Source organism: Calliphora vicina, chromosome 2, assembly GCF_958450345.1.
Source record: "Calliphora vicina chromosome 2, idCalVici1.1, whole genome shotgun sequence".
Classification (NCBI taxonomy): Eukaryota; Metazoa; Arthropoda; class Insecta; order Diptera; family Calliphoridae; genus Calliphora; species Calliphora vicina.
Window position 1 is genome coordinate 95296507 of NC_088781.1, and position 11751 is coordinate 95308257.

Below are 11751 nucleotides of genomic sequence, written 5' to 3' on the forward strand. Positions count from 1 at the left end.
TTAAAAATTTTGTATTTCGGAAACATCATCATCATCATCGCTTTGAACTGATGAGGGAACATTGCGCTCAAATAGGCGTATGTATGAACATTGTCTTTTTGTATTATAATAAGAGATGTTATATTCAAATGTATTAAAGTATTTTTAATTATTTTAAATTTCCCGTTTTTCCCGGGAAACAAATTTAAATTTCCCGTAATTCCCGGCAATAATTTTACGGGAATTTCCGGCCGGGAATTTTAATAATTGACGATTCATTATTTCGCTTAAGCGAAAAATTAATGAAACCCTACCCTTTTAGCGCCTTACCAACTCCCCATCAAAAGAATTTTAATTAAGCCCTGTCAAAAAGTCGTCGGGTAGTGGAAAATGCTTTTGGACAACTGAAAGCTCGATTTAGACCAGGGAAAGGCAAAACATGGGCGCCGCGTTATTCATTTACTCTTCTCTTACGTACGTGTGCACACGCATTGTAGAGAAATAAACAACTTTTAATCAGTCTAGCTTGAGAACTCAAACAAGCAGGTTGTGTATCGTTTTTTTATCGCACAATTTAAGAATCAGCGTTGCCAGTGAAAAAAAATGTCCCAACTTTTAAAGATGTATGGTGAACAATATGAGATTTTACATTTTTAATTGGGGAAATGAGACAAAAATTTACTGGCAACACCGATTCGTGGTGAGAGCGGAGAGAGTGTATAACTAATACAATCGTAAAATGCAATAGTATATGTTGCCTTTCCCTGATTTAGACCAATGATGTTCATTTCATTGTGCTTTCGCGCTGAGTAACAACCAGTGTTGCCAGACAAAATTTACCTTATGTCCCCAATCTGAAAGTCGATGTCCCCAAAAAATCCCCATTTCAAAATTGAAATCCCCAATTTTGTCACCATAAAAAAAATTAAATTATATTGTTAATACTAAATTTTACTATGTTGAGTTTAACAAACTAAAGTTTCAATCTGGCATAATAACATACGACAAGCATTTTTACATCTATTTACCTCATTGTCAGTTTTCAAAATGTTGATTCATCGATTTTGGAACAAGTTGTTTGGAAGATGTCATTTTACTTTGAAACCTGCCAAAGAATTCTTGATGTTTATCCGATTTTTGTATGAATTAGTTTTTATAACTCCTTGAGAAATCAAGAGCTTTATAATATTCGATTTTTTATTCCAGAAAAAGAAAGTATATTTTGTAAAAAATGGACAAAATAAGCCATAATTTCACCGCATCGGAAGTGGAATTCATTTAAGTATAATTTAAAAAAAGCACTGAAAAACTCATTGTCGTATTAAAATAGAACTTAAATATAAGACTCTGCTACAAAATAAAACTTTTTGTCAGAACTTGAAAAGCGACCCAATGGTGGTTGTAGGCCTAGGTGAGGGAATACTAAAACCGTTTTCAAAGATTTTGAAACTTCCTCAAAATTATGAGTTATTTTGAAAAAACTGTTTTAAGTAGTACTTTAGTACGTCTAACTCACACATTTTGCATATTTTTTTCGTCGTTTTTCAAATTCAACAAAGTTATTTTAATTTTTTTCTATGAAAACCTATTTTTTTACACAGTGTTTTACAGACAATAGAATATATAGAAATAAACATTACTTGTCGAAATCGGTTTATATTTGCAAAAGTTATTAAACTTTTTCGAAAAAAGTTCCAACAAATACCATGTAAATTAAAAACTGTACCAACATAGTGGGAAGGGTATATTGAGTTAGAGCTGATGTTTGCAAATATTGTCCCAACACCCACCTTAAAGTATACCAATCTGTTCTGGATCACTTTCTGAGTCGATTTTGCGATGTCCGTCCGTCCATGTAAACCTTGTAATCAAACTACAGGTCGCAATTTCAAAGATAATTTGGTACAAGCTCTTGTATTACCCCAAGGACGAAGCCTATTGAATTTGATTAGAATGGGTACATCATTTCTCATAGCCCCCTTACGATTGCCCTATCTGAAAATAGTTAAGCTGTCATAAATATCTTAGTTATATAGATATAAAAAACAAATTCAGCAAAAATAAGTTTTATATATGCCGAACCTGCCCACTTCCGAAAATCATTTTAATGAGTATAGATTTCTTAAAAATATTTCAAACTCAAATAGTTTTCATATACATATACAGAAGACATGTTAAGAACTAAATTTTCTTTATACATTGCAATAAAAATGTATATCAATGCATTGGTATAAGCTTTCATATCAAAATAAGTATTGAAATGCTATTAAAATCAAATTTTGTTTTTTTTTTTAGATATTCTTAACAAAAACAATACGTATAACTAACAAATGTATCAAAAGATGCACGGTATTTTAAAACGTAATCAGTTTTCTTTCCAAACCCGTTGAAAAATATAAATTCGGACAAAAACTGACTAAAGCTGGCCCACACGGAATGATTTGTTCGCCTGATTTGTGATTGAAAATTTTCAATTACTTGTGATTTTTATCGCGCACATCCCCATTAACAAGTAACAAGATGTCGAACACGAACAAATCATAATCACAAATCAACCGTGTGTGGCCAGCTTAAGTTACAGGTCGACGATAAGTTGACGAACATCATTGATAACTTTTTTTTTAGAATAAATTCTGAATTTGAGGATGTTTCTGAAATTTTTTTCACTTTCGCACAGTGTAATTAACATTTAAATACGAAGTCAAAAATTGGCTCCTAGAGAATGATTTAGAATGATAGAGCTTTCTGTGTTTAGCAAGAATTTAAAACAATTTAATATCTGTGAACTTTTGATGAAATCCTTTTTTAATTTTTTTATTATCAAATTTTTGTGTTTTTCATCAAATTCTGAAGAAATGAAAGAAATAAAATATGATTATTTAAACAAAATATAAAACCAAATAGATTAGAAATTGAAATGTTTGTCAATAAATAGCTCTTCTGCTTTATTACTAGGCCAAGTACTCTACATTGTGAATACCGCTAATGTCTAAAAATGTAAAATCCCCAAAAATGGATGTAAATCCCCAAATTCTGTTAAAATCCCCAAATCCCTCCCCACGAAATTCTGTCCCCAAAAAAATCTTGAAATCCCCAAATTGGGGACAAATCCCCACATCTGGCTACACTGGTAACAACACACATATTCTTATTCTATTTAAAAGAGCATAACAAATGTCTCATTTTTTTAAGAAATTCATTAAGCATTGTTGTTGGTTGGTTTTTGGACGAAGCATAGCAAACACACGCGTTTCAATTACAATTGAACACAAAACAACAAAGTCAGAAATAAATAAAAAATTTGAGAGAATTTCTACCGTATATGTATATTCTTTTATATCCTTAAAATTTAAATTACATTCATTTAATAAATTGGTTATAGGTATCTGGCAAAAATTCTAAATCTAAACATTCTTTATTTTGTTCTTATTTTAAGTGTTTGACATTATGTTTGCTGGGTAGCTTTCTCTCCAATACATCTTCATTTTTATTTTTGAACATCACTGATTTAGACGCATTGGAAAAGGAGTCGATAACGCCATAAAAAACGCCAACGTTGTGATTTAATCATGCGTTGTACTGCACAATTTTCTCAATGAAAATAATGACATTATTAAGTAAAAATAAGTGGAAACTTTACAAGCTTTTTAATTAAACCGATCGTATCCTGATTATACTGTATTGCTTACGGACTACAGCAATGAAGAATTCAACACTGAAGTAATACGAAATGCAATTTCAAGATAGTGTAAGTATTTAATAAGATTTTTTCTAATTTTTCAGTAGTTCCTTCCAGACTACAAATAGGTACTATTAAACTTTGAAGAAAATAAATTGATATAAAAAAGTTTATTTCTTAACTAAATAATCAGGGTTATTCCTGTTCTCACTTTCACCATTCACCTTATTTTTGAAAGCACAATTAGAACAATGGTATATAATTTTCTCAGAATTTCTTATTAGAAATGTTTACACGTAATTTGTTTAAACCAGTAATGTTCACGCCATACAACAATTGTTTGAAAAATTTACACACATTTGTTATGCTCTTTTAAATACTTTTGTTCATTCATCGCTGAGCATGCGAAGAAAACACATGCGACGGACTATCGTCATTTTTATTTTTGAACATCACTGGTTTAAACTTAAACTTATTGTTGTAATTATGCTTTCAAAAATAGAGTGAATAGTGAAAGTGAGAACAGGAATAGCCATGAATATTCATAAATTAAATTTAATTCATTTCTACATAAATCAGATTTCTTATTATCATATTTTCGATCTCATTATTGAAATGAATTAAATTTAATTTATGAATATTCATGGCTATTCCTGTTCTCACTTTCACCATTCACTCTATTTTTGAAAGCATAATTACAACAATAAGTTTAAATTTAAACCAGTGATGTTCAAAAATAAAAATGAAGATGTATTGGTGAGAGAGCTACCCAGCAAACATAATGTCAAACACTTAAAATAATAACAAAATGAAGAAAGTTTAGATTTAGGATTTTTGTCAAATAAAACCAATTTATTAAATGAATGTAATTTAAATTTTAAGGAAATGAAAAAATATACATTGTAAGTCCGAAATTCACTTAAATTTTGTATTTATTTTTGACTTTGTTTTATTGTGTTCAATTGTAATTGAAACGCGTGTGTTTGCTATGCTTCTTCCAAAAACAACCAACAACAATGCTTAGTAAATGTCTGAAAAAAATGACGATAGTCCGTCGCATGTGTTTTCTTCGCATGCTCAGCGATGAATGAACAAAAGTATTTAAAAAAGCATAACAAATGTGTGTAAATTTTTCAAACAATTGTTGTATGGAGTGAACATTACTGGTTTAAACAAATTACGTGTAAACATTTCTAATAAGAAATTCTGAGAAAATTATATACCATTGTTCTAATTGTGCTTTCAAAAATAAGGTGAATGGTGAAAGTGAGAACAGGAATAACCCTGATTATTTAGTTAAGAAATAAACTTTTTTATATCAATTTATTTTCTTCAAAGTTTAATAGTACCTATTTGTAGTCTGGAAGGAACTACTGAAAAATTAGAAAAAATCTTATTAAATACTTACACACATATCTTGAAATTGCATTTCGTATTACTTCAGTGTTGAATTCTTCATTGCTGTAGTCCGTAAGCAATACAGTATAATCAGGATACGATCGGTTTAATTAAAAAGCTTGTAAAGTTTCCACTTATTATACCCTTCAGCTTCGTGAGAAGGGTATATATAAGTTTGTCATTCCGTTTGTAATTTCTACATTTTTCATTTCCGACCCTATAAAGTATATATATTCTGGATCCTTATAGATAGCGGAGTCGATTAAGCCATGTCCGTCTGTCTGTCTGTCTGTCTGTCTGTCTGTCTGTCTGTCTGTCTGTCTGTCTGTCCGTCTGTCTGTCTGTTGAAATCAATTTTCTGAAGGCCCCAGATATCTCCGGGATCCAAATCTTCAACAATTCTGTCAGACATACTTTCGAGAATTTTGCTATTTAAAATCAGCAAAATCCGTCCATAAATAACGGAGATATGAGCAAAAATCCGAGACAACCTCTGAAAATTTCATCAAAAAACACAATGTATTGCATGCTTTGACAAAAAAACAACAAAACGTATGTTTGTATGTGCAAGTTTTGTGTATTTTGTTTTTTTTTTTTGTGTTTTGTTTCTTTTGACATTGTTGTTGTTGTTTTTTATACAACTAAACGTTTGTTTGGTTGTGTGTTGGTTTTTTTTACAAAAAAGCAACAAATCGTATGTTTGGATGTGCATGCGTTGCGTATTTTGTTTTTCTTTTGTGTTTTGTTTCTTTTGGCGTTGTTGTTTTTTATACAATTAAACGTATGTTTGGATGTGTGTTGGTTTCATTGACTTGTGTATTTTTTCTTTTGGTGTTTTGTTTCGTTTGGCGTTGTTGTTGTTTTTTGTGTTCTTGATAAATTTAGGATGCTGTACGCTGAAAGTGGGCAATGTACATTAGAGTGACAGCCGATTTTTTTTTTTTAGATTTCATAGAGTGCCGGGTGGAATATTGTGACACTAGGCCTAAATGTTAAGTGCTGAAAATTTGAACCAAATCGGGCAACGATTTCTGGACGCGCTTCGAGGTCAAAGTTCAGATATATGCAAATTTGTACTGTTAATATGGAATAAATATGTGAAACTCGTTAACTTTCTGCATTGTTTTCTAGAAATATGTAGATTTATTTATATTAATGAATATTACATTAAACAAAAATTTTGGAAATTAACCCTGTATCTCCTTTGGTTCAAAATGACCCAAAAACTGTATTATCGCCAAAATTAGAGAAAAATGCAATATTTTCAGTTTTTGAAAAAATTTTGCTACTAAATAAATACTTTTGCAATTTAATGTAAAAGAATCGAAATATGTACGTAATTATCGTTAGAATGAGACATAAATGACAAAATTTGATTAAAAAATTTTAAAGTTATTACAAATTCGCCAGACCATTAACGTGTTTCAGGCCACTTGAACAAAAAATTTAGGAAACAAATTAAGATATTTCGAGAAAAATTAAAATAAAAGCCCATTTTTACTTAAAATATGTCCATATTTACTTGTATATGAGTTTTTGTCTTCGTAGGATACCGTTAACCTATTCGCAGGTATGGCCAAAAAAAATAATTTTTTTAACGGCTGTTTCAAAACTCCATTTTCAAATTTTTAAAAATTTTGTTAAACAAATTTCAGATTTTTTCGATCATCACATTGGGGTTTATTGAGATCAAAATAGGGAATAAAAATATGAAAAAATTATGTCAATACCTCTTACAATTTTTCCGTACCTGCGATTTAAATTTTGCGATTTTCAAGAAAAACTAATTTTTTGTCCATATTTAGGCGAATGAGCCCAATTTCCTTACTGTTATAAATTTTAAGTAAAACTTATTCATAGTATTATAATCCTGGCAATTCTAAATATGGTCTGAAAGTTTTACTAAAATCGGAAAACGTTAACCTTTAAATCGTGAAGGTCAAAGGTCAAATTTTTCAATATTTTGAATTTCTAATGAAAAGATAGCGAAATGTTACATATTTTTGGGACGATTTTAATGCAACTTAAGGAAAATATAACATAAAGTCCAGAATTTAAAAGAACAGCACAAAAATGGAAATTAACCCTTAGCAGCACTTGGGGTCCAAATTACCCTCAACTTTTAAAATCACGAAAAACACAACCATTTTGACCCCAAGTCCTCTTAAAGGTTAAAATCCATTTTTTCACTGTTGTTGTAAATGCTGGACCCCAATATATATTTTCCTATAGTTTCATGAAAATCGGCACAAAAATATATAACATTTCGCTATCTTTTCATTAGAAATTCCAAATATTGAAAAATTTTACCTTTGACCTTCACGATTCAAAGGTTATCGTTTTCCGATTTTAGTAAAACTTTCAGAACATATTTAAAATTACAAGGACTATAATATTATGAATAGGTTTTACTTAAAATTTATAACAGTAAGGAAATTGGACTCATTCGCCTAAATATGGACAAAAATTTAGTTTTTCTTGAAAATCGCAAAATTTAAATCGCAGGTACGGAAAAACTGTAAGAGGTATTGACATAATTTTTTCATATTTTTATTCCCTATTTTGATCTCAATAAACCCCAATGTGATGATCGCAAAAATCTGAAATTTGTTTAACAAAATTTTTAAAAATTTGAAAATGGAGTTTTGAAACAGCCGTTAAAAAAAATTATTTTTTTTGGCCATACCTGCGAATAGGTTAGCGGTATCCTATGAAGACAAAAACTCATATACAAGTAAATATGGACATATTTTAAGTAAAAATGGGCTTTTATTTTAATTTTTCTCGAAATATCTTAATTTTTTTCCTAAATTTTTTGTTCAAGTGGCCTGAAACACGTTAATGGTCTGGCGAATTTGTAATAACTTTAAAATTTTTTAATCAAATTTTGTCATTTATATCTGATTACAACGATAATTACGTACATATTTCGATTCTTTTGCATTCAATTGCAAAAGTATTTATTTAGTAGCAAAATTTTTTCAAAAACTGAAAAATTTGCATTTTTCTCTAATTTTGGCGATAATACAGTTTTTGGGTCATTTTGAACCAAAGGAGATACAGGGTTAATTTCCAAAATTTTTTTTTAATGTAATATTCATTAATATAAATAAATCTACATATTTCTAGAAAACAATGCAGAAAGTTAACGAGTTTCACCTATTTATTCCATATTAACAGTAAAATTTAGCATATATCTGAACTTTGACCTCGATGCGCGTCCAGAAATCGTTGCCCGATTTGGCTCAAATTTTCAGCACTTAACATTTAGGCCTAGTGTCACAATATTCCACCCGGCACTCTTCAAAATTTTAACAAAAAATTTTTTCCATACAACTGATTGTCACTCTAATACATATATGAAATTCAAGAACTATTGAAGAGCAGTAACGCATTTTTTATTAATTTTTTTATGTTTTTAATCTATTTTTTCCGTTTTCAATTTGTTCACAACAAATTCCGTTTCATTTTGTTATTATTTTAAGTGTTTGACATTATGTTTGCTGGGTAGCTCTCTCACCAATACATCTTCATTTTTATTTTTGAACATCACTGGTTTAAACTTAAACTTATTGTTGTAATTATGCTTTCAAAAATAGAGTGAATGGTGAAAGTGAGAACAGGAATAGCCATGAATATTCATAAATTAAATTTAATTCATTTCAATAATGAGATCGAAAATATGATAATAAGAAATCTGATTTATGTAGAAATGACTTCAAATTGTAATTAATAATAAAAAATAACGGTATTTTATCGGTAACGATAGTTTACAGGTAACGGTAGCAAAGTTAGTAAAATAAAAAACTGAAGGCCTCTTCAAAAATTCTACAAGTGCCTTCTGCACATCGGCTACTCTATCTACATAATTTTTTAAAATATTCTTCTTTTCTTCTTCTATTTCTATAACTCTTTTTGATGTTTTGTTGATTTTCTCTTCAATTTGTTCAATATTTTTTTTCCACTTTTTTAAAAAATCTTTCCAAATTTGTATTTTTTCTTGTAGCAACGCTCGACGATGACATATTAATGGATAGATATGATGGTGCTAGAGATGGTGGTGAATCTGATATCGGAGACGATATTGGCAATGGCGAAGATGACAATTGTGACAGTGACGGGAATGAAGGCGTAAGTGGCTACGGTAACAATGCTTCTAGTGATGTTTGAGATGAAATAGATGTATTTATATCTAAAAAATAAAATCATTACTATTAATAACTTTAAAAATCTTTTATAATGTTTTTCTTACTATTTACAATATCAACTACAAGTCCTTCTGAGTTGTAAGCTTTGGATGGGGCTAATAAACATTCCACTTCCTTGTAGAGGTCCCAGTCCGAGGGTGAATCACCGGTTGTTCCAATTTTCTGTTTTTCTTTTCTTAAAAAACAAATGTTCTATTTAAATTTTAAATCCAATATAAAAGAAGTAAGAACGTATAGTCGGGCATGGTCGACTCCACTTTAGTGGGGAGGTTTGTTCTCCCTCATATATTGGTATTTAAGTATTCCAATCAAATAAAAAAATATTTGAATATTCAAAATTCACTTATAAACACTTGTATTTCAATTAAATCGAGCATTATGTAATTTTTTGTAAAAAATAATTTTTGGACCAAAGGTGCATAAGTGCCAAGTTTAAGTTTTAGAAATTAACACACAAGCATTTCATGAGCACACGGACATTGCTTAAACAAACCCATGATACCTAATCCACTATAGTGGTGAAGAGTATAATTTATCCCAGACTCTGTGAAATTTTCTAATTTCAGACTGGTTCAGCCCTTTAGCCATATGCCCAGCATTAATACTTACCGATATCTAGCGGTTATGTTATGCAGCTTAGTTTTAAGTTCAGGGACCGTATATTTGTATCCTTGCAGGTCAAGTTCTGCCACCATTTCCAGCAAAATGTGACTATTTTTTCGGACCCCTCGCAACTCAACCATCTTTCCGGCCCATACCTCTATTAACGCCCGCTCGCTGCACTGGTCCCACTTGCTAGCACTTTTTCTTTTTTCTAATAATGAAAATAATAATTAAATTATTTATTTTGTTAATTGTTATTACAATTCATATTTTTTCTTACCTTTTTCCTCCATTGCCAAAACACAAATTTTAAATTCGCACCAAAAAATCTGAAAAATCAAAAGAAATCAAGTAAACAAAAATAAAACAAGAATAAATAAATGTCAAATTGAACTACAAATCTGTCGTGAGAACGGGTTGTTTCGCAATAGTAATTCAGATCGTGAATTAAGTAATTCAACCGCTCGTCAGAACATGGTATTATCCCCTGTCTATACCTGATAAATTTTTATCATGATAAACGTCAAAATGGTTATCAAGATAAAAAAATATCAGGTATAATCTACATTACTTAGTATTATTGCTTCGTTATGACAAAATTGTTAGTGCTTTTGCTCAGACAACTTTGTCTTGACAACAAACGTCATTAATTGTTATGATAAATATTTGTCAAGTATAGACAGGGAGTTAGAACTCAATACATTTGCAGTGTTGCCAACTTTTGCATTTAGGAACAAGCCCTATGTATGTATATCGTCACATCAAATGCAAAATAACGTAACATAGCTTTTCATAAGTTTCTCCTTTAAAGCAACATTTTTTTTCCATTTATTTATTGTATCTTCATTATTTAATGAACTAACAATAAGTGTTTCAAATCTTATATCTAATAATTATTATTTAATTCGTCAGCCAGTGCCGGACGAACAAATTTTTTATTCAGGGTTGTTTTGGTTAAATTTTAGATTATATTAGATTAGATCTGCTCTGTCCATCCTTCTTAAGCGAGGGTGGCCACGGTTATCTAATATGTTACGGGCAGGCTTTGGGGGTAATGATTACATTGTGTAATATATTACTGGTATAATTACCATTACCTTGTAATTGTAATTGGATTTTTGCAATTACCATTAATTGTAATGTGTAATTGGACAATAGGACATTACAATTACAAATAATTTTAATTGAATTTTTCAATTACAAGTAATTGTAATTGCAAAATTTACATTACAATTACATTGAAAAATATTAATTACAATTACAAAATTAAGAAAAAGTAATAGTTATAAGACTACAAATATATAATGATTACTTTCAAAGTATTTATTATTTAAAAATATATAAAATTACAAAAGGTATCAATTACTTATTTTTACAGTGCAAATTTGAATGGCGAATAACATTATTTTATAGATCCGTACTAGATATCAATTAGGTCTTCAGTTTCCCAACAAAGATTGAAAATTTTGATACATGTATAGTTTTTAAAAAAAACGTTTTGCTATTTTTTCGAAATATAAATCAATAATTTCGCAATTTTAAGCTTATGAGAAATTGTATAAAATAATAACTCCATAAAAGGTCTTCGGTAATGTGAATTCATTATTGGGTAATTCCATTTTAATTTGACTCAGTGTGGATTATCACAAACTCCCATTTCATTGAAATTTAAAGTATATTTTCTACTAATTTTCTGACGAATAACTCCAAATCCATATAATTAATTTTTTTTCTATAAAGAGAACAATGTTTAGGATAGAATAACTTTAGAAAGCGTTATTATATTTTGACCCTATGAGAAAATTTTTAAATTTGTCAGTCAGTGTTAATTTACTCCTAACGAACAAACTAAAAGTCATTCTACAACGCGAAGTTTTTATTTAA

General features: G+C 29.5%; 1 protein-coding gene across 1 annotated transcript; it reads right to left on the reverse strand.

The window, feature by feature from the left end:
• Positions 1 to 10007, reverse strand: LOC135950727 (uncharacterized). Its single transcript, XM_065500261.1, has 4 exons — positions 9874 to 10007; positions 9316 to 9439; positions 8872 to 9020; positions 1 to 94 (listed from the first exon to the last, which is right to left on the reverse strand). Exons 1-4 carry the CDS (start codon positions 10005 to 10007, stop codon positions 1 to 3), a joined length of 501 nt encoding a protein of 166 aa, XP_065356333.1.
• Positions 10008 to 11751: the final 1744 nt, after the last annotated feature.

Excerpts from the sequence above, each read along its gene's own strand:
- LOC135950727 (XM_065500261.1), bottom strand. The coding sequence starts at position 10,007 with ATGGTTGAGTTGCGAGGGGTCCGAAAAAATAGTCACATTTTGCTGGAA. Across the intron at positions 9,440-9,873 it reads AACATAACCGCTAGATATCG|AAAAGAAAAACAGAAAATTG; the intron begins GTAAGTATTAAT and ends TTGTTTTTTAAG. Across the intron at positions 95-8,871 it reads CTTGTAGAATTTTTGAAGAG|ACAATGTTCATACATACGCC; the intron begins GCCTTCAGTTTT and ends TAATACAAAAAG.